Source organism: Armigeres subalbatus, chromosome 2 (assembly GCF_024139115.2).
Source record: "Armigeres subalbatus isolate Guangzhou_Male chromosome 2, GZ_Asu_2, whole genome shotgun sequence".
In the NCBI taxonomy this organism is placed as follows: Eukaryota; Metazoa; Arthropoda; class Insecta; order Diptera; family Culicidae; genus Armigeres; species Armigeres subalbatus.
The window spans coordinates 149,696,740-149,721,128 of record NC_085140.1 but is presented as its reverse complement, the minus strand read 5'-3'; the positions used below and the strand labels follow the sequence as shown (position 1 = coordinate 149,721,128).

At 37.9% G+C, this 24,389-nt stretch overlaps 1 protein-coding gene across 8 annotated transcripts in view; it reads left to right on the top strand.

The window, feature by feature from the left end:
* LOC134211005 (tetraspanin-18) overlaps nucleotides 1-16,346 on the top strand; it is a 133,973-nt gene extending 117,627 nt beyond the window's left edge. For all 8 annotated transcript variants that reach the window (XM_062687516.1, XM_062687512.1, XM_062687510.1 and 5 more), the window contains exons 6-8: nucleotides 13,756-13,884; nucleotides 14,931-15,293; nucleotides 15,603-16,346. In XM_062687516.1, the coding sequence (XP_062543500.1) occupies nucleotides 13,756-13,884; nucleotides 14,931-15,293; nucleotides 15,603-15,755 (645 nt within the window). In that variant the 3' untranslated portion in view covers nucleotides 15,756-16,346. The remainder of the gene's footprint in view (nucleotides 1-13,755; nucleotides 13,885-14,930; nucleotides 15,294-15,602) is intronic.
* Nucleotides 16,347-24,389: the final 8,043 nt, after the last annotated feature.

The window sequence follows — 24,389 nt, the reverse complement described above, 5'->3', positions numbered from 1 at the left end:
TAATTTAAAATTTGTTTGGAAAATCATAAATATTTTTCTCTGAAAATTCCTTATGAACTTCATTAAAAACACTTCTCCTAGCTTTGTTTCAGATACTCTGCTAGTATTTTTTTTCGAGAATTTCTTTAGGAAATCCATCGGAATTTGCTCAAAAAATTCTCGTGGGACTCAAATCAGGAACTCCATCGTGAATTTCTTCAGGAAACACATCACATCGGATGCTCCCGCAAAAAATATTTTGGAAATTCCTTATGAAAAAGGAACTTCCCAGAGCAGTTCTTGGAGGAACTTCTGCAAAATAGCTTGATAAATTTCTAAGGGAATTCCTAAACGAATTCCCGGGTAATTATTGAAGAACTTTTCAGGGGAACTTTTCCGGGGAAATTCTTGGTGAAATGTTTGGGAGAATACATTCATTGGGAAAAAAAATTGGATATTTTTTTGTAGAAATTTTAGGGGAGCTACCCGCAGAAAACTTGAGAATTACGGCAAGATCTTTCGGGAGATTACCTGACGAAATTTTCGGAAGAATATCTCGAAAAATAGCCACAAGAATTTACAGACGAATTTCTTAAGAAATTTTCCGGAAGAGCTCTTGAAGGAATTTTCGGAAAAAATCTCGGGACGTGAGTAGGACATGGGTATCAATGGCTTTCACGTGAGTTTCTGAAGAAATTAATGAAGAGATCTTGGTGAAATTTCTGGAGTAACTTAGGAGAAAATGCCAGGAGGAGTTTACATGGGAATTTTTGAATGATTTTCTGGTGAAAGTTCTGCGAAAAAAACGTGGAATTTTCTAAGAAAATTCCTAAAGGAGAAAATAAGGGAAAGTCTTGGGAATAATTTAAAGAAATAACGGAGAAATACTTGGAAATAATGTAGGATTCCTTTTTTCTGGAGGAACTTCCAGAAGAATGCTGGGAGGATCTTCCGAAGGAATACCTGGAAGAACTTTCGAAGGAAGTCTTAGAGCATCTTCCCGAATAATTTCTAGAACAACTTCCGAAGGAAATCCTGAAGGAACTACCGGTAGAATTCATGAAGGAACTCTCGAAGGAATTCCTGGAGAAACTTCCAGAGTAATTCGTGGAGGAAATTCCGGAGAAATTCGTGGAGGAGGAACTTCCGGAAGAATTCTTGGAGAATCTTCCGAGGGAATACCTGGAAGAAAATGGAATTCCTTGAAGAATTTCCGGAAGAATTCCTGGAGGAACTTCCGGGGGAATTCCTGGAGGAACTTCCGGGGGAATTCCTGGAGGAACTTCCAAAGTAATTCGTGGAGGAATTTCCGGAGGAATTCGTGGAGCAACTTCCGAAGAAATTCCTGGAGGAACTTCAGGAGGAATTCTTGAATGAACTCCGGGAAGAATTTCTGGGGGAACTTCGGGAGGAATTCCTAGAGGAACTACTGGAGGTATTCCTGGAGGAACGTCCAGAGGAATTCCTGGAGGAACATCCAGAGGAATTCCTGAAGGAGCTTCCGGTGGAACTCCTGGGTGAACTTCCGGAGGAATTCCTGGAAGAACTTCCGGAGGCATCCCTGGGAGAACTTACGGAGGAATTCCAGAAGGAACTTACGCAGGAATTCCTAGAAGAACTTCCAGAGGAATTCCCGGAGGAACTTCCGAAGGAATTCCTGAAGAAACTTAATTTTTTCGTTTTCCTCCTCCTTCATATTTCTTCTTTATTTCTTTTCTATTGTTTTTGTACCCTTTTTATCCTACTGGTTTTGTTTCTTCCTTTTTCCTTCAATGCATCAGTCTTCAGTCTTTTCTATTCTATTCTTCTTAACCATTCTTCTCTCTTCACCTCTCTTCCAACTTATTTCTTTTGCTATTTTTCTTCTGTTTTCACCCTACTTATTTATTTTTCCTACATTTCACTTTTGCAGTTCTCGTTTTTCTTCTTTCTTTGTTTACTATTTCTTCCTTTTGCGTCCTTTTTCATTCGTTTTCCTTATGTTATTTTTTGCTATTTTTCTTTTGTTTCTTCTGCTTTATTTCTTTTTAATTTATACTGTTTTTCCGTCTCAGTAAGTACTTCAAGCTGACGTTTTACTTTGTTTTTTTTTCAACTTCCTACTTCCTGTATTCTACTTCTTGCTCATTTCTTGATATTACTTCTGATATGTTTTGTATGTGTGTACACGGAAGCTACGAAAAACATTTGCCAACTATTCATTTTGAAATCCATGAACGATTTTCTCGCAACTAGTTTTATTCGACAGGGGGCAAAGCCTAAATAATCACTATTGATTGTGATAACAAACCACCGTTGCGTTTAAAAGTTATGGAAAAATGGTACATCATCGACATATAAGGTTGGCCAACTATTCGGCCAATTGAACCTTAACCGTCCTACTTCCGCCACAATCGCGAATGAAACAGCAAAGGACTGTGGGATGTAAATGGATGCTGTTTCGCTTACCCTAATAATATGAAATTTTATACTATTTAGTTTAATATTCTTCCAAAGTTGATAGTCCTTCAATATCGAATCAGGCAAAGTGCATAATAGGTCGATGGACAGATAAATATAGCATAGATGTGAGAATACAAAAAAAATCAGAATGGGAGCAATCATAACGTGTTCGAATATGTGTTTCATGTCTCATTCAGAAATACTTCCGTTACGCAAATACTTCCGGGCAGCAAAATAACATAACACAGCTCAACAAGATTTTGTCCCTAACACCAAATAATGTGTCCCTAGTAGATTTTTGCTCGCTGAATCCGAATCTGACTTCAGATTTTGTCTAACACGTCGAGATTTTGAGATATACCTCAATAAATGTCGTAAAATCAATGAATTTAAGCATTTTAGAAAAGCCATGGTTAACCCTATAGAAAGAATTACTAGTCAATCAAGGTCCAAAATGGATCACAAACATCTAATCTTTCGAAATGTGGTGCATTTTGAATAAGGTAAACATAATAAGTGTGATTTTTCTACAATTTTAGTAAGTGAAAGTTATTTAAAAATATGTTTTATGCGAGCCTTTTTCGAAGACTTGTGTACAAGCCTGGTAATTATCTGTGAACGGTTTTGAGAGGAAAGTAAGAAGAATTCAATGTAATAGTTTGTCCAAGCAAAACAAAATAATATGTTTTCATTGAAGTAAGTTCTATTGAATGTAAATATGATATTGTATTTCCTCTGCCGCGATAAATTTTCAATAATTGCTCAAGTGATAGGTGTATTTACTGTTAATTGAAGCTCTTTTATTATGTTCATTCGAATAAAGCAAGTACGAGAACTGTACGCAGCTATGATAGAAATTTGGGCGGAAAATTATCAATTAGCAAAATCAATCAACGAATCGATAAGTTGCATTCGATCGTTCTTGTGTTTGATTGCATACAAGTTGAAGCAACAGAATAAGGGGTCGTTCAACAATGATGTCACATGTTTTAGGGGGGGAAGGGGTCTAAGATTTTGTGACAGTAGATGTACTAGGTATACAAAAAAGCGTGACAGAGGGGGGGAGGGGGTCTAGAAATCCCAAAAAGTAGTGGACGTTATATTTGAATCGCCCCTAATCGGAAAACGTCAACAACCTACTTGTGCGTGAGGGACTTTTTATTTGATTCGCGTTGAAAATGCTGCATGGATGTTGCAAAAATCCCAATGCAATTTCTTTTATCTATGGTCAGTTTATAACAGTGAAACGGGAAAAAGTTCACTAGTTTTATCAAGCTTTGTTATGTGCTAAGACGCAAAGTAATGCGCCAGAAAAAAACACTTAGGCTCCGCTCCACTTGTGTGCTGCTCAACATGTTACAGTTACCCGAGCATATGGTTAAATGATCCGCCAATTCTGCACTCTGATATTTCTCTAATTTAACAAAACAACGGCATGAATGAGAAAATTTACAATGCAGTTACAAAATGTTTAAGTTTCAACTTATTTTCCGAGTGCTGGAATGTATTTTATTAGTCAATGTGGGATGTGGCTTGAATGCTCTTGTAGGGGAGCTAGTAGAGGATTTGAATTTGTTCAAATTGCAATTCGATCTGTTTCCTTTTTGATTAAAAGAAAGGAACTTTCTGGATCATCATGTTCGCACTATATTCTAGCACAACACAATTGCAACATGATAACGGATTACGTGTGGTTATTGGAAGTTGATCGATCGAAAAAAACAACCAGAAATCGAGCAGAATAACATTTTAGGAGGAGGAGAAATGTTGAGCATAAAATGAAAAAAAGGATATTTTATTAAAAGTCGAATGAAACATATATTTACAAACTGACTAGTATCTCTATACTTCATTCAACATTTTCATACCCCAGTTCCTCTGGCCGCATGTTGTTGAATTTTTGGTGGCTTCGAACTGGTGCTGAAGGCGTTTGCATGCAAGTTTTTGAAACGGACTTGCATGGCATGTTTTTAAATCAAATCCACTGAACCTAAATTCAAGGAAAACCGAATAGAAAACAATTGTAACGTGCAAAGCTGATGGAAATTCATTAGATCAGATGTGCTTATATCGTTTCGGGTATTGATTGACCTAAAATTATGTTTATATGCTTCACGAAAGTCCTTCAAAAAATGCCAATTTCTTCAAATTAGCGGTATTAATCTAGCTATATCTCAAAATTTGGACGTGTTAGAGCATATCTGAGGACAGATTTGGATTCAGCGAGCCAAAATCTACTGAAGACACATCAATTGGTTCTGAGGACCAGCAAAAAGTTAAATTTTGTTCCCCTGTGTAATCTATATCATAAGCAATAATGGACCTGTGGTAAAAAGAAGTAGTTTTCAAACACACATACATTTGTTGATTTATGTAAAGTGTAAAAAAATGAAGATTACATTTCATGTAAACATTCGGTTTTGTGAACTGCAAAAGTTATTGCAATACGATTTGAACAGGCAAAATTGCAATGTCCATGAATCGGCACAAGAGAAAATCCAGACATTTACTTTGCAAAACCTTCGTGACCCAAATATATATTCTAGTTGCATAGTCGTAGAGTAACGACCTATGGGTCAAAGAACTTCCAACTGCAATTAGGAACCCTTGCAAAAAACATGCACGAACTGACCACGAACAAAAAGCTCTATTTGCATATCTAATCATGAAATGCAGTTTTAAATTCCAAGCCACTTATGCCTTCGGGCTCCCGTGTATTACAGAAACACCTCTGAATTAGTGGCAACAACCATAACGGAACGGAGTATGACTTTTTCCTCCATGGTTCATGTTCTTGAACAATACAGACCATTGCAAGGCTTATTCTTTATCGATTCAATCAAAATCAAAATTCTGGCGAACTCTCTGGGAACACACTCGGAGCAAAAAGTTTACTGGGACACTCATAATTGCCCACCAGCCACGTGTTCCTTCTGCCATCACGGGTACCGCGCCATCAAATTGCATTCAAAGAAAGAGAATTTACAAGGAAACAGGTCTCTAGGTCCGATCTGTGCACGACCAGCCCCGAAGTGGAAATGTTGTTCACCTTTGGCTTGCAGTGTCCATTTGCGCTGTGGAGCCGGTGGTTGTCATAAATTTTAAATTGACAAATGTCTGAGCCTAACCGGCCCCCTTCCCCTTGAATATGAACATCTGGTGCAATGAAAATAAATTCACTATGTTTTTCTTTTACTTTGCTGATCCTGGATAGAATCTCTATGCAACATTGATTGTAGAATACATATTATAGAAGATACAAAAGATATTTTACCAGATAAAGATTGTCGCTTCTGTTCCCTTTGTTCTGCTTTTCGAAAAATGTGTGGTACCTAACTGTCAAATCGTATGTATTTTTCCTTCATTGACATTTAGATCCCCTATCCTCGCCTATCTTTCGAAGATACTGATGATAAATGAAGAATCGAGCATAACTCCTAAATGATGTTTTTTCGATTTTTTCACATACAATAAGAAACGAATGATTTTGTTGTCTAAACTGAGTTTTTCTTCAATGGAATTGGAAGTTAGCCTGCTTTTTACACAGCATTTCTACAATTGAAACTGTTAGGCTGGACCGAGAATCGAACTCGTCATCTCCGGATTGTCAATCCTACGCTTTTTCTCACAAAGTTAACTGGAGTCCAAAGTTGATTTTTGTATTTAAAATGATAAAGTTTGTTGTTTAAATAAAATGATAAAGTTTGTTAAATTAAATAAGGTACACTGGGGGAAGTGGAAAAGGAAAAATCGATAGTGCATGTTTAAATTAGTGTAAAACCAGTTTAAATGATCTAAATGCGTTCAATCAAAATGGGCTATCAAAAACAGTCAATTTTGCACCAACTGTGCGGAAATTCATACCATTTTGGTCGCTTGAAATTTATGGAAATAGATTTTAAAATTGGGAGTTCTTTTTCCACTTACCCTAGTGGGATGGGGTAAGTGGAAAACGCATGTTACCTTGACCTTCAATAGTGATGAGTAGTTACATACAACTAAAATCAATACGATAATTGCTCTGAGTATCTTTTGTGGAATAATTTCATTACCTTAACGGAATAGATCCTCAAGGAATTCTCGTAATAGCTAGGGGAGGGCTTGTTTTGCCTTCTCGAACACTAAGTGTACGTAAAATCTATATGTTCGCCCAAAGATGAACTTTTTAAAGAAAAAATGGGACTTACAGGGTTATAAACTAATCAACTTAGTATAACGAATTGAGATGATGTCTGTATGTGTGTATTTGTATGTATGTGTGTGCGCAAAGCACGTACAAAATTATCAGCTATTCTTAAGCACTTGTCCTTAACCAATTTGTTCGCAAAAAATTGCATTCAACGGCGAAACTTGTTATGAATAAAAATTAATGTGAATTATAGAATATATTTACCTATCAGTGCTATTTTTAACTTTCTTATACATTTTTTTTTCATATGTGAAACATGTGGAAGGCATCAATACCGATAGGTGGATTAATCTGGCGTTTTCTACTTTATATTAGTACAATCACAATGATAACAAAGAAGGAACATATTAAGATTCACAGCTATCGAAATAAACCCTAGAGGGAAGAAAACAATTGCGTAATTAGAACATTATCCACTTCCCCCGCAGTGTTTGATACATGGAGTAAGTGTAAAATCTTTGAATTATTTCCTTTCTTGGTACAAACCACTACTAATTGAATGGGATTAGTTTAATTGTATTATAATGGTCACCTGTGATATAAATTCACTTGAAAAAGGGACAATTGGTGCAAATAAGAATTGATTTTATGAATGCAAAAATCAACTTTTCATGAAACCTAAAATTACAGTTCATGCGTTAACCGTGTTAGTGTATGTATTATACAAGTTTCAACATAGTATTGGTGTGAGCATCAAAGTATATTCTTGCATAATGTTATGATGTGGTAAAAACTGTAAAGTATGTACAATTCCAATTTTTCGAGTTGATTTTTACACTTACCCCCTTTTTCCACTTCCCCCAGTTTACCTTAATATTAATAGAGAACCGTACAAGAAGCAAATGTGTGTTTCAGATATTATAATTATTTTTTGAAGGGGGGTTCCGTAGCGTAGTTGGCTACACGTTCGCCTTACAAGCGAATGGTCATGGGTTCGATTCCCAGCCCCTCCACCAAACCCTCGTCAGTCGCCGGATGCGCAGCCCATGCGGTAGCGTATTGGGGGACGTGCCTCACCGAACAAGGCTGCCTGATGACGACTGACAAAACTGTTCTTCTCGGAGGCATTCTTTCAAAGTACCCGGATTAATGGCAACCGAACAATGCAACGATCATTGGATGCATAATCGCATAATCATAATTATAATTTTCCAATAGGTTTTGTTGGTATGTTACAGAACAATGTCACAGAATATTGTACGATGATTAAATGAAAATAGTCAGAAGTATGAGAGAACATAGTTTTGAAAATTATATTTTTATTTGGAAATATTTGAAAAAAACTAAATGATATGTAAATGTAAGAAATGTAAAAATTACATTCTAAAAACTACGTCTAAGGGGAAGACTCGGATACAGGGTGTAAAATGAAAATTTCAAAATTGGGGACCGTCACGAAATCATGTAAGATTTGTAACATTAATAGGTCCTTTATCTTTCAATGGATTTTAAAGATTTATATATCAATCGATTCATAAACTCTCCACCAATTTGCCAGTACTATTGAAACTTTTGAGTATCATCGCTAAACTATTGAAAATTTTAGTTCTTTCATGCATCATTCATACCCTATGCAGCGCGTTCCAATCCTTGATAATTGCCTACTTTAAGGGGAATTTTAAATTTTTGAAATGGGGTGTATGAATGGGTGGCCCAGCTGCTAGACAGTGGGGTCCCTACTCCCTCACAGAGTGGAGATGATGCTAAAGCTGGGTAGAAGTGTCGGTGGGATAGTTCCTACTTTGGTTTTACGTAGTTTACGTCAAGCGGTCGTGTCTTGTATACAACCCTAAATATTTTGGCAAACTTCAATGAAAACTAAAGTAAAATGTGGAAATATATGGGAATATTTGTAAATAAATTACAATTTATGAAAATTATTAATAAATCCATCAAAATAAATAAGGATATTTTTGAATACACGAAATATTATCAAAATATTTGACGACATAAGAAATTATTCGAAAATATATGACACTATGAATATGTATTCGAAAATATTACGAACACATAAATCTACTAGGAATATTTTGCATTTTATTACAATGATAGTATAAATGATAGGCCGGTGGATGTCCAGTATTTACTTTTTATACCTTCTCTCAACATTTGCCATGTTTCGAACACTGACTTTTTAACGTCCTAACACACATTTTCATATATTTTCTAATATTGTCAAGCATTCCCGAATATTGTAAATCGATCTTATTCACCAATACATTCCTACACTGCCATATTGATACCGAAATATTTTCAAATACTTATAAATACTGTCATATATTTTCGTATAATTTCTTATGTTGTCAGATATTTTGATAATATTTCATGTATTCAAAAATAATCGTATATCTTAATTTATTTTGATGTATTTATTAATAATTTTCATACATTGTAATTTATTTACAAATATTCCCATATATTACCACATTTTTACTTTAATTTTCATTGAAGATTTGCAAAAAAATCACATTCTCATTTTTACATTTTTTTACATTTACATATCAATTTTTTTTTTTTCAAATATTTCCATATATTATGATTAGAATTCTGCACACCGTATCGAACGACAACGGCCAACGATGCATAAACTTCGCAGCCTCCCGCGGAATGGTAGTCCGAAGCACCTTCTTTCCTCGCAAAAATATCCACAAGGCCACATGGAGATCACCTAACCAAGGTACGGAAAACCAAATCGACCACGTTGTAATCGACGGTAAATTCTTCTCCGACATCACGAACGTCCGCACTTACCGCAGTGCGAATATTGAATCCGACCACTACCTCGTTGCAGTATGCCTGCGCTCAAATCTCTCGAGGGTATACAAAACGCGCCGAAGTCGGACGCCGCGGCTTAACATTGGGCGGCGACAAGACGGTAGACTAGCCCAAGAATACGCGCAGCAGCTGGAAGTGGCACTCACAAAGGAAGAGCAGCTAGGCGCAGCGTCTCTTGAAGATGGCTGGAGAGATATTCGATCCGCCATTGGTAGCACCGCAACCGCTGCACTTGGCACGGTGCCCCCCGATCAGAGAAACGACTGGTATGATGGCGAATGTGAGCAGTTAGTGGAAGAGAAGAATACATGGGCGAGATTGCTGCAACACCGAACGAGGCACGATATAAACAGACGCGGAACAGACAAAACTCGATTTTCCGGAGGAAAAAGCGTCAGCAGGAAGATCGAGACCGTGGAGAGACGGAGCAACTGTACCGCGCTAATAACACACGAAAGTTCTATGAGAAGTTAAACCGTTCACGTAAGGGCCACGTGCCACAGCCTGATATGTGTAAGGACATAAACGGGAACCTTCTTACGAACGAGCGTTAGGTGATCCAAAGGTGGCGGCAGTACTACGAAGAGCACCTGAATGGCGATGTGGCAGACGAAAATGGCGGTATGGTGAATGCGGTCAGGACATAATTCTACCGGCTCCGGATCTCCAGGAAATCCAGGAGGAGATTGGCCGGCTGAAGAACAACAAACGGACCAGGTGTTCGCCATTCGCCAAGTACTGCAGAAATGCCGCGAATACAACGTGCCCACACATCATCTATTCATCGACTTCAAAGCCGCATATGATACAATTGATCGGGACCAGCTATGGCAGCTAATGCATGAACATGGATTTCCGGGTAAACTGATACGGTTGATCAAAGCGACGATGAATCGGGTGATGTGCGTAGTTCGAGTTTCAGGGGCATTCTCGAGTCCCTTCGAAACGCGCAGAGGGTTACGGCAAGGTGATGGTCTTTCGTGTCTGCTATTCAACATCGCTTTGGAAGGGGTAATACGAATAGCAGGGATTAACACGAGTGGTACAATTTTCAATAAGTCCGTCCAGCTATTTGGCTTTGCCGGCGACATAGATATTATGGCGCGTAACTTTGAGAAGATGGAGGAAGCCTACATCAGACTGAAGAGGGAGCCAAGCGGATCGGACTAGTCATCAACACGTCGAAGACGAAATACATGATAGGAAGAGGTTCAAGAGAAGACAATGTAAGCCACCCATCGCGAGTTTGCATCGGTGGTGACGAAATCGAGGTGGTAGAAGCATTTGTGTACTTTGGCTCACTGGTGACTGCCGAATATGATACCAGCAGAGAAATTTGGAGACGCATAGTGGCCGGAAATCGTACGTACTTTGGACTCCGCTCCGATTGAATAGAGTTCGCCGCCGTACCTAACTGACAATCTACAAATCGCTCATTAGACCGGAAGTCCTCTATAGACACGAGACCTGGACGTTGCTCGTGGAGGATTAACGCTCACTTGGAGTTTTCAAAAGGAAAGTGCTGCGTATCATTAATGGTCTGCATATGATGGACGGTACATGGAGGAGGAGAATGAACTACGAGTTGCATCAGCTTTTAGGAGAACCATCCATCGCTCCCACCGTGAAAATCGGACGACTGTGGAGGGCCGGGCACGTAACCAGAATATCGGAGAGTAATCCGGTGAAAATGGTTCTCGACAACGATCCGACGGACACAAGAAGGCGAGGTGCGCAGCGGGCAAGGTGGATCGATCAGGTGGAAGATGACTTGCGGACCCTCCGTAGACTGCGTGGTTGGCGACGTGTAGCCATGGACCGAGCCGAATGGAGAAGACTCTTATATACCGCACAGGCCACTTCGGCCTTAGTCTGAATAAATAATAATACTGATTAAAAGGAAGGTAGAAGATATCAATAAAGAAGGGAGGATAGAAGAATGAAGAAAGAGCCTAAGTAATATTCAGCCCGAGAGTTGCAATTTCCACCTATTGTAGTATTACGTCAATCAGCATTCGGCCAACTGGCCTAACACCAAGTAGGATACAAATCAGTACATCCTCTCTATTGAGAAACCGATCATCGATTTACATCTTTGATCGATCTATCTTTCTGTTAGACTTGGTGCCGCAATAAGACATTTGAGTTGCATAATTTACTTTTCAATCCCGAGCACAATAAAAGTATTAACTCTTCCCGGTACTTCAAAGTCATGATTAAGCAGTAGCATTATTATGATGGTAGGTCATTTGGCATAAAGTCGTTTGGCAGAAGACAAGAGAGGCCCCAAAGCAAGTCCATGCTGAAGTGGCCAGGCTCGATTCCCGGCCCGGTCTAGTAAATTTTCAAATTGGAAATTTTCTCGACTTCGCTGGGCATAAAAGTATCATCGTGTTAGCCTCATGCTATACGAATGCAAAAATGGTAACTTGGCTTATAAACCTCGCAGTTAATAGCTGTGGAAGTGCTGAATGAAAAATAAGCTGCGTGACGGCAATGTCCCAGTGTGGGTTGTAATGCCAATAAGAAGAAGAAGAAGACAAGAGAGAAAATGATTCCTTCTTTCAATCCGGACATTTGATCGTATGATTCGTATGATTCCTTCTTTCCAGAAGCACGCTTTCTGACAGAAAGCAACAGATGATGTTGTTTCTTCATTCAATTCAGACATTTGTTAGGTTTATGGCAAGTGGAGATATGATTCCTTCTTCCGAATGGTACATTTGCCCGACGGAAGAAGGTCAGAGAGAATATTTGCTCGGTTTACGGCAAGGAGATATATGATCCCTTTTTTTCATAGAATGCACTTTTCCGGCAGAAGGTAAAGGAGGAAATGACTCTATCTTTCAGCTCAGGCAGGTTTCTTATATCAGAGTTTACTCACTTCGACAGTAGATGGGAGAGATTAGCGCGAGTGTGAAAACATTATTTTTAGTGCAAAACGCGAACAAACTCGCTGTCTATCCCATACAAAAATCCAAGATGGCTGAATCATTTTTCATATTTTTTATTGTCTTTATTAATGAGGTTTTCGGCCCTAGACCGGTTCACCTCATTGGCTGAATCATGAAACTGGGAAGATATGATTCATTTTTTCGAAGTATGCATTTACCAGGCAGAAGATAAGAGAGGATATGACTCCTTCTTTCGATTTAGGCATTTGCTCGGTTTAATTCAAGGGGAGATATGATCTCTTCTTTGAGGGATGCTTTTGCTCGGCAGAAGGCAAGAGAGGATATGATTCCTTCTTTTAATTCAGGCATTTGCTCGATTTAAGGAAAGGGAAGATATGATCCCTTCTTCCTAAGAATGCATTTACCCGGCTGATGATAAGGTAGGATATGAAGCATATGGTGCCTATGGTGACTAAGCCCGACAAATGATAGAAATGTATAAGCGTATGAGATTTCTTTAAAAAAAAACTTTTAATAACGCATGAGCGAATAAGAATCCTTCTACCAATAAAAGAGAGAAATGCACAATAGGCAGGATTTCCTGCATACCCTTACGGCCTTACATGGAAAATAAGACTAGTCACCAATGTGTGTCAACATTTGAAATAATTCCAGTTTTACAGAGCCTTCTTAATTCTTTTTTGTATGTTTGCCAAATGACCATTATTCCAAACGACTTTATTCCAAATGGCATTATGCCAAACGACTTTATCCCAAACGGGGTACAATCCATTGATACCTTATATTCTTGTGTCGGGTGTTGATAATTCTGCTTCAATTTTTTATAACATAGTTCATAGTTCAAACTATGAACATAGTCATAGTCATAGTCTATAACATAGTCATAGTTCAAACATGTTCGTTCATTGACTGATCGGCATCCATAGCACCTTTTTACCGGGTGTTTTCACTTGCCCCGGGGAACTTTATGTCAATAAAATAATAATACAATTTCATTAATGCAACTATGTCATACACGCTCTATAGTCAGTCGATAGACAGACCGACGACCCATTAATGGAACCATTGTTGGCGTTGAATGTTTATTAAAGAAAACATTCACAACATCCTCCACATAACGAGCTGCTGTTCTTGGATAAAATAAAACGTTGCTTCTAAACTGCCTACATACTAAAGGATCGTCGCTGTAAAAATCCACCGCATGTAGGTACACGTCGAAAAATATGACCAAATACTGAATCACATCATTGCTCTTACCCCGTGCCGCCAACCGACACACATCTGTAAATAATGCAGACATGAGTTTCAATTCAGACACATTGCTTGTAGCAGGATTACGAAATGTATCAACTATGTCAAACGACCGAGTCGCGTGCTATATTGCCATGCTGCTAGAAGTTGATTGTTTAATTAATTGCGCTAACCTCCTCATCGTCTGTTTTCTTTCTTCCCCAGCACTTCACGCAGCCGGCAGTGATAGAACAGTTGGCGTACTTTTTGATCGCCATCGGGGCGATCATGTTCTTCCTGAGCTTTCTCGGATATTGCGGTGCGATACGAGAAAGTCAGTGCCTGCTAACCACGGTAAGTTTTTTTTACTTGTTTAATTCATGATGTGAGTTACATTACCGAAACAAAAGAAATGAATTAAACACAAAATTAACGGCAAAAGCATATCGGAAACTAACAGAAGAATTGTCCCGTAAGAAGGATGGAAATGAAGAGGAAAGCTAAAATAAATCAATCGATTTGTTATGACAATCTCAATGATCTCAATAGAAAAACCAAAAGGAGACAGAACATATGTAGAAGAAAGATAAATTCAAAACTCAATGCTATCAAAGATTCTATTTTTTGGTTTTTGAGTTCAACGTGTCTTACAAATTACAAAAATCTGATCAACAAGGCCGCATTTTCCACATTATCTTAAACGATTACAATTGTTACCAAGCAGTGCAACTCATTGCAATATGAACCGGTCGTTAAAATAAAGTTTCCTCCAATGGAGCAGTTCCAATCTCCTGGTGCTGGTCTTGTATCCACTTACCAGTTTGAATGCGGTGGTATCATTGCGAGTATACTCGATTTCATATGTCTTGTCCAAATCTATGCATATTATCGCTACATTTTCTACACAATTCTAATGCACAGCGAGTTGTTCACAAACTTAGCTCTCGAGTAAGCACGTGCTTGAAACATGTTTCCGCCAATTGAGTCTCGGTAATAAGTTTGACTACAGTGTTACCTCGAACAACGCCTTTTTTACACAAGGCACGATTCGGAAATGGTGTCTAAAACATGTTCATATGTAGTAAACGTAAATTTAAATTATTATTTGAAGAACAGATTTAGATATTTTGATTGAGAACAAGCTTCGGTCCCGTTGTTCTATGTCGATAAGAAACGCCCATAGCTTTATTGGAAACATCACTTTACAAGTCATACGCTCTGCAATTGCTCTCGATGGAGTACCAGGCATAGCACGAGAGAAACTCGCCGAACTGGAACTGTCTTGGGCAACTTTTATAAACTGCCGAAAATGCTGCTCATTATGCAATTTCGACTGAACTCCATGCTATTGTATAGATATATTTATCTCTTCATCATTTCCTCCCTCTTTCTCTAAACAGTACGGACTGTTCCTGATAGTGATACTGATACTGGAGGTTACCGCCTGTGGACTGGCGGCCGCCTACAAGGAGAGCGCCAAGACGGAAACGAAAAACTACTTGCAGACGACCATTTCCAAGTACTACTCGAGCAACGATCGCAACCAGTCCGACGCCGTGACGCTGATGTGGAACTATCTGATGTCCGAGATGCACTGCTGCGGGGTGGACGATTATCGGGACTTCAACCTGTCGGACAAGTGGAACGAGAGCAAGGGCACTCGGGTCATCCCGGAGGCGTGCTGCATGCAGACGACGCTGTTCGATCTATTGGACAAGAATTGTCCCTACTCGCCGTCGGACAGCAATAGCTATTACAAGAAGGTAACGATAATATGAACGTTTCTTTGAGCACAGTGGTCCGTTCTAGCATTAAATGTGAAATTTTGTGACATTGCCATATATTTGTTTTGTTTTACAATACATTTTTTTAATAATTTAATAAAATATTTTTTTAAATTTTAATTGAAAAACTTGTTAAAAAAAACAATTGGGTCTCCTCACAACAACACATATTCAAGAACACAATCAGAAGTCTTCAAACATTTCAACAAATGGAAAACTCTATACGCCTTATGTGCAATCAACACATAATATCCAGCTCCAATTCACTAATCTCTTAAATTCTTTTAGGGTTGCTACAATGCACTAATCGACTGGATAATGTACAACCGGAATTTGGTAATCATCGTGGCCATCGGAGTGGGTCTGGTGCAACTAGTGGCGATATTTCTAGCATTTTGTTTATGCAAATCAATCGAAAAGTATCGAGGAATGCGACTGTAATTCGATACAATTATGGTTATTCAGGTGGAGCACATCACAAAATGGTCCAAAAAATGCAATCAATCAACCGACTGTACGCGGTCCGATTAGTCTGAAGTTTGGTCGAGCTGAGATTTGAATCTCGGAAGCAAGATATCGTGGAATTGTATGTTCAAAAAATCGTATCGTTAGATCCATATTCATGTGTTTAGATAAGAAAATGCTGTTCGATTGAAAGAGGAAGGTGATCGAACGTTCAAGTGCACTTTTATTATACACAACTAAAGTTAGGAGTAGCGATACCGCTGGTCAAAGCCAACACTCAAGACAGTCATTCACAAAAGTAGCTGTTAGGTTTTCGTAAAGAAAAGAAAAGTTTTTCGTTTCGATTTTGGTTTTATTTTTTGTTTTTTAGCGGCCTTCAAAGAAAAGAGAGTACATGTATGCAAAACCGTTGTACCGTGGATTTTTACACATCATGCTTTATTGCAACATAATCTAAAATTTATCATAGGTCATGTTGTATAAATTCGAATTTCCGATTTTATAGTTACGATTATGAATTGTTTTATTTTTTGTTTATGTAGAAATAAATAAAATAATTTAATACTATTTGAGGGTCTACCATTCATTGAAATCCAAAATCCCTTCCAACAGTCCTGTTAATTTCGATAAACATTTCACTGCTGGGTCATTCCATATGAAGTACCGAGAAAAAATGCAAACGTGGAATCGAATTTCTTAGAATTGAATGAAATTTTAACCAATTGTTTATGTATGGGTTATAACCCAAAATCCAATATTTCGTGGTGATTGGACCTCCCAGCGTTTAATACGACCATCCCCCTTTTCGGACAAATGTATGAAACCCATCATATTGTTTTGTTAATATATCTGGAACTGTGAGGTCTATAATGAATCTAAGGTAACCATTCGAAAGAAGATTTTTCAAGGAATTTATCAAAAAATATTTTTTGATATGCAGTGTTGCTAAATGTTTTTGTGCGAAAAATGCATTTTTTCCCTATGAGTATATTTAGTATAACCTCACCAACTGTTCTTTGACCATTTTGACATTGGAAACGCTTAAAACCCCGAGGTTATGTTCCGATTTTGAGATACAGTAATATCCCGATTTTATCACCCCCTGGTGAATTTTGGGGTGATGAAACAGGGTATGTGACAAAATTGGAAAAAAAAATTTTCATTTTTTTTTTTAATTCATTCCACAAGTATGAATCATTTCATGCCTTGGAAAGGCCAAATGCGTGAACAGTACCCGTTATTTCTTGATGAAATTGCTTACAGAATATTTCCCAGGTACTAAGACGTCTTTCGTAATAAACTACTGGCGGTGAAAGTTGTTTCATGAAAATCAATGCTGTTTTTGGTATTATTTACGGAAATGAAAAGAATGACTAAAATTTTCAAATTTTGTTGGGGTGACAAAATCGGGTCGAAAACGTGATAAAATCGGGACGTGATAAAATCGGATCGAAAACGTGATAAAATCGGGGTAGACAAAACCGGGGTAGACAAAATCGGGGAGTGACAAAATCAGGTCAACACTGTACAGAATTTCAAAAATGAAAAGTCCTTTTTTCACTGTGAACTTTGAAGATTTTTATTAAATCCGACCATACACACATATACGCATTGACAATACACACATACACAGCTCGATTGGTTGCTTCCCCACTTTCCGCATCGCGTTTGAAATTTATACATTAGCATATAGTCTGAGAGGCTTAGGGACAGTTCGTCGAACGACGTTTAGTCGAATGACACTTAGTCGAAAGTTCATTTGGTCGAAGGGACATTTAGTCGAATGGAAATTTAGTCAAATGGACATTTAGTTGAATGGACATTTGGTCGAATGGACATTTAGTCGAAAGGACGTGAAGTCGAAAGGACATTTAGTCGAATGGACATTTAGTCGAATGTTGAAAGTGTTTAGTTGGTAATAGGTAATAAGTTAAATAGATCATTCGTCAATAGATTTTTGGTTAAATTTAAGTAAATAATCCACAAGATACATTGATAAACTGATTAGAGGAATTCAGTGCAGCAGCAGCAGAAACGAATACGGATTCCAATGAGGTTGCAGAAACACCAGGGTCTCCAGGAGCTAACAGAAACTGCCGGAGACCCTGGTGGATTATAGAAAAATTAAATTCTATAGAAATAGCAAAATATTAGGTACTGATGGTGAAATACCCTCTAATCTATTTTTCGGCACATGGTCAAAAATCAATGATATCAATGTTATATTTTTTTTTGACGTAAACTACGTCTAAGGGGAAGCCTCGGATACAGGGTGACAAATGAAAATTTTCAAATTCGAGACCGTCACGAAATCATGTAAGATTTTGAACTTTAATAGCGCCTTTATCTTCCGATGGATTTTTGAGATTTATATATCAAACGACTCGGAAATTATCTACCAATTTGTCAATTATATTGAAACTTCGGGTTATGAACGTTAAAATAGGGTATCGGATCATTTTGGCAGCACCCTCTTTTCTTGTCCACAAGAGTCTCGTTTCGGCCGTCGCCGTTCAGTGCGGTTGGCTTTTGGACTCTGCTTTTTGTGCGGTGTTTCGCACAAAAAGTAGAACAATGGAGCCGGACCAGTGACCGCGGTCGAAACAAATGTAACAAAAATGCGTAATGTAGTGCATGGTGTATAAACAGGGATACAGATATGGGCATGTTTGTGCTGGCATGAGACGATCAATTGTTATCAATGCCAATGCCCTTGCTAGTAATGCAATTGGCGCTTTGATGTTGCATGAAGGAGAAGAAGCAGAAAGATGATAATCTAAAAAATCTCCACGGGAAACCATACGAAGAAGTTTTTAAAACTCTTCCCAAAAATTCTAGAAGCAATTTAATTTAAAACGGTAAGCAGTACGGGGTTGGACTTTTCTTCTACTGTATGATAAATACAATATTACTATTAAAAATTTTAGTTTGTGATATTGCACTTAGGGTCTGTCTCATTTAGAGAATTAAACTTAAATGTGACAGTTCGAGAATTAAAAAATCACCCCGTTAAAAGAATGGCTGGTGCTACCCAGCAATTCCAATAGGACATCGATGGAAAATGATTCGATATCTGTCAAAAGTAATCTTGCTCTGCGAGCAGGGTTATTTGATAATTATTGAAATGTCACTTTTAAGTTTAATTTCAGTTTAATTATCCAATTCACACAGACCCTTAATACACAGTATAAGAAAAGTCCAACCCCGTACAAACATGTTTATATTAAAAAACGACTTTGGAAAAATGTCGAGCTTTTTTTTTGTAAACTGAAAACTAATAAGGCCGTTTACATATTTATTAAAAATTATGGTCTCCGCAAAGTCAAGGGGGAAGGGGTAATCTTCTTCTTCTTCTACTGAATCGGCGTGAAAATTTGAATGCAGAGCTTTCTTGGGCCGGGGAAGGTTTTTAAGATGGTTCGAGACCCCTCTCCTCTTTGAAACCTGGCTCCTATACAAATGAAACACCAATTTCATCATAACTCGAGATCAAGCAAATGAAATCAAATCTGGCGTGTGGGGGTTTTGGAAGGGAAGATAGGTTTCTGTAATGGTTTGCAACACCTCCCCCTTCTGGAAAGTGGGGCTCCCATACAAATGAACCAAAAATTTCTGCATAACTCGAGAACTAATCAGAGAATAAATCAATTTTAGCCGAAACAAAGTTCGTCTGGTCTGCTAGTAAAAAAATAAATAGGGGGAAAGACGGCTTTGGCAGGTTTTGTTCTATTATTGGCAGGAGGGTTTTTGACGACCAAATGTTATGAAATTTGGCTACAATATTCTTTGATATGCAAAGAATGTTTAGGCCAAATTTGAGCCTAGTCAGTCATAAAAAACCCCTCTGCCAATAATAGAACAAAACCTGCCAAAGCCGTCATTCCCCCTATTAAAAATTTAAAAAAAAAATAAAAAAACTCCTCGGATTTGTTAAAGAATGTTTTGAAAGTTCTCAAAATTTTCCGGAAAATGTTGCCCCTCAAATTGTTATTTTTGAGCAAAACAATCCGAGGGGGGTGGGGGTTGGGACATATTTTTAAAAAATATTTATATCGGCCTAATAATATTTTGTCCAATTAAATGCGCGCTTGAATCAAAAGGATTTAACTTTAATTCAGGAAGTGTGAATGCACTTGAGATATTTTTATGGGTATTACGTGGGTGCAATCATGCGGTACTTATTGTACACGACAAAAGCTTCGGAACGCATACGTTCTTGAACGGGCTATATGAGTTACAATAGAGCTATCACCTTCTTGCTCCCTGATTCAAAAGTCTTGCAATAATATTAATAAAATGGTTGCACGAATATTTTATCCATAGTGACACTCAGTGTTGGTAGAATCATACTCAAATCTGAATCATCGGGGTTTCATGCACGAGCTAACTCGCCTGCGATTCTATAAGGGGAGCATCGCGCTTGAGTTTCTCGGCCAGAATCGCATCGCGCTCACTCACCGAAAAATGATTGCGTTCTAAAAGCGTCAAAACGCAATCGAGGCGTATGTTTTGTTTATATATGCAATTATTAGCCATTGTTTTAGACATTGTTTAATTCAATGCATTCAACAATACAGAACACGTAAATATCATGCAATATGTAAATTGCGATTCGAATCATGAGCAAATCTCTGGGCCATGATTCTGATGGGATTTGACTCACGCATGGTTTGAATCGCCGCTGAGATTTGAGATTTTAAGATTTTACCAACACTGCCAGACAGTGGGAGTTAGATTGTAATAACACACACACCCTCTTTTCTCGTCCGCAACGTTTACTACTCGCGCGCATCACAACCAAATTAATTGGGTTTTGGTACATGATTGGCATTTTATGATTTCTAGTGATGCACGAAAAATAAGATATGCCTATGGAATGTTTCTGAATAATAAATGTTGCAAACGGAAAAGAGGATGCCCCCCTAGGGCTTCTTCTATTGAAATTTTTCATCAAATTCTTCAAAACCCAAATGTAGGCAATTCCGATCGAAGAAAGGCATCATTACTACTAAGGAATAAATTTGAGTTTTCATAGTAAATTTTTTAAACAATTGTCGTATCCAACATTTTTCATATCTTAAGATACGCCAGTTTTGTTCGAAACCAGTGACATAAGTAATCAAATGCATGATGGCACTACAATCCTCAATGAACAAAACTACCTTACGTAGTTTACGTTGGGCGGTTGTGTCTTGTACATAACCCTTCTGATTTTTTTATCAGCTTTATTAAGGAGACTTGCAGCCCCAGGCTGGCTCGCCTCCGATGATATCAATGTTATTTTGCCAATACTTCATCGTAGTCGCCTTTGGAACATTTAGTCTAATGACATTTGGTCAAATGACATATCGTCGAAATGACGTTTAGTCGAATGGAAATGGTTTTCTTATTGTTTTCATTGAAAGTCTTTCTTTCACTAAAAATTTATACAATAATTTATACAATAAATTTAATTCCGACAAAATGGCCATATGACCTAATATATTTGACGTCATGTCTAATGACGAAACATCATTCGACGAAATGTCTTTTGACCAGGTGGAATAGATTCATCATAGTTGGTTAGAGGGGTTCGCTAAAGTCAATATCCCGTCGGGAATATTTATCGTTTTCTTATTATTTGTTCTTTAAATGAATCCATCATTCTTTTGACAATATATGCTGACTTTCATAAATACCACAATAAATCATTCATTTTTTAATTGATATTGACCAAAGTTCTTTTTTTTTAAATACACAGTAAAACAATATGAAAATTAGCCACGACGGAATTCATAATTGAATGTAAAATTCGGAAACAGAATGTGTACCAGATCATAATTTTAAGTTTCTGTGATGTAAATGAAATTTCAATTGAATATATCTTAATTTTACATGACTCTACCGGAAACCTTGGTGACCGAGCACGTGGCTGTCAAAACAAATCATAATAAACTTCACTGCATTTCATGCAAACCGCAGCTGGCACCTATTTTACTCATATAAGAATCAAACAAAACGGATATCTTCGCATATGAAAATAAAGCAGCCTTTATGACGCTGCATTTCATCGCTGCAACTCTTTGTTTTTTGCTTTTTCCAGCGAGAAATCTGTGATGCATTCAGCATACTGAGTCTCAAATGATTCCGTCTTGATGGAGTTTCCGTGTCATGTAAATTTAAGCTATCGCTTAGCCTAATGAAGAATTATCGAATCACCAAAACGTTTAACCTGTTACACCTTGATCAACTCGATATCAAGAAGCGGAAATACCCGAGACGATAACAAGTACGGCTCTCACTCTGCAGACCAATGTTCGATTCCCATGATCTGCTCTAGAGGTGGGCGCTCCGCTCAGGAGCTGTTCCAAAGATTCGCTTCCTTACATTGAGCTGATGAGCCATGGATCTTTTTAAAGAAGCCCAGCTCAGCAGCTCACTTTAAATTGATGAAATCATTGTCAAACACGCGCCTTGAGAAACTCCCTCGAGCGTACGCACTCGAGTACGCGCGCTGTTGTATTTTGTACAGCACAAACGAAAATACCACGCTCGCGGTACACAACACAAGCGAGCTTGTATGAGCATTCCAGTCCAGTACCGCGCACGTGCTGATCGTTTATTATTTGCACCTCAAGCACCATCGAGCCAAGCGACAGAACCATCTAGCCAAGCAACAGAAATCATTTCTGCTGCAGAGAGGAATAAGAAACACACAAGCAAAAATAATCTAGCTTGCCGCCTATTTCTTAACCCATACCCACATACTCGGCGCTACGAACGGACACACAAAAGATACCTAGTAGTGCGGTAGCGAACGAACCGTACTAAGCAAAAGATCCGAAGATCCGAACAACTCTCAGTTCCGCTCATGTCGTCGTCCAGCTCGAAATTGCTGTGACATGGAAGCGAGAGCTGCGCCACTAGCTCAGATCCGTGCGACACGGATCTCGATCCGGATCAGTCGCGTCCGATTCTAGCGAGCGAACCGTGTGGTTCAAACGAACCGAGCTGGGTGCTGTGTCTTGCACGGAGCGGATCTTTTGCTTGCGACGGGTTTTCCCGCCAGCATACTGCTACATGTGCACTCGGTTTGTTTGTAGCACCGTGCTCTGTATTTTTTTACTCTCTTGTTTTTATTTCTCTCGCATTTCGGGAACCAATATTGACGATTAAAGGTTGCATGAAGAAGAAGAAGTCGAAGGATGATATCTGAAAAATATTGCATGGGGAAGCATACGGAAGTTTTTTTAAACTCTTCTCAAAAATTCTAGGAGCAATTTAATTAAAAACGGTTAGCAGTACGGGGTTGGACTTTCCTTCTACTGCATAATTAACGCAATTTTTCGATTTCAAATTTTATTTTATGATATCATACTTGATATACAGTATAAGAAAAGTCCAACCCCGTACTGCTTTCCGTTTTTAATTAAATTGCTTCTAGAATTTTTGAGAAGACTTTTAAAAATTTTCCTGTAAAAATTTCCCCGTGCAATATTTTTCTAATATCATCATTCGACTTCTTCTTCTTCATGCAACCTTTAATCGCAAATAGATGAATGTGCTCGCTTGTATGAAAATGTCAACTACGCATGGTTAAAAGGGTTAGAAGCGCGCGCAAACAAGGCATTGATTTACTGCACCCAGTATGAAGAGAAAACTTATGATACGTGATATGGTTCATATACATATCAGAGACTAGGGACTGAATTATTTAAATTAACGATTTGAGAAACGTTGTCAATAAAATGCAACTTAGAATTATGAATGGAAAATAATGTTGAGTTAGTTTTTGTATAGAAATAAATGTTATGGTTCTCCTAGACTTCAAAACTAGACGGTCAGAAAAAAGCGTAATAAATGTTATTAGTCGGTTTTTCAATAGAAATTATTAACTCACTGTAGCTAAACATTTTAAAAATTTCAAAGAAAGGTAAATAGATGAATGATGAATGAATTAATAAATTAATGAACGACATAAATTTTTCAAATTTTTTAACAATAATTAAAATAATAATATTAACAATTATGTTTTATTATATGTAGCATTAAAGAACTGAAGAGCTGATCCAAGGAGCTGACTCTTTTCAATGAGCTGAACGGATCAGATCCGCTCACTGCAATGAGCTGTTTTGCCCATCTCTAATCTGCTCCTTTTTTGTTTTCAAATAAAAATAATAACTGTAAAATTCCAGCACGTGTAAATTTAAAACAACCTATAATTTTATGTTGTTTAATACGGAGCAGATTTGTTACATCTACTTGACCGGAAATTTACTGGTTTTGTTCGTACTGTGTAGCCATTCGACTGAACGTTATTGGACTAAATGTACAAAGATTTTAATTCTAGAATTCGCTTTTGAACAAACGTCATTCGACCAAATGTACGAAGATTCTTCATTCTGAAGTCTGATTTCGACTAAATGTCCATTCGACGTAGTGTCCTTTCGACCAAATGTCCTGCGTCTCTAGTGGATTAAAAAATCATTTTCGACTAAATGTCCCTTCGATCAAACGTCCATTCGACGTAATGTCCTTTCGACCAAATGCCATTCGACGAAATGGTATAGATTCGTCTGAGAGATGCCGAAAGAGTTTGAAGAATAAGCATTGCTGGAAATATTACAACAC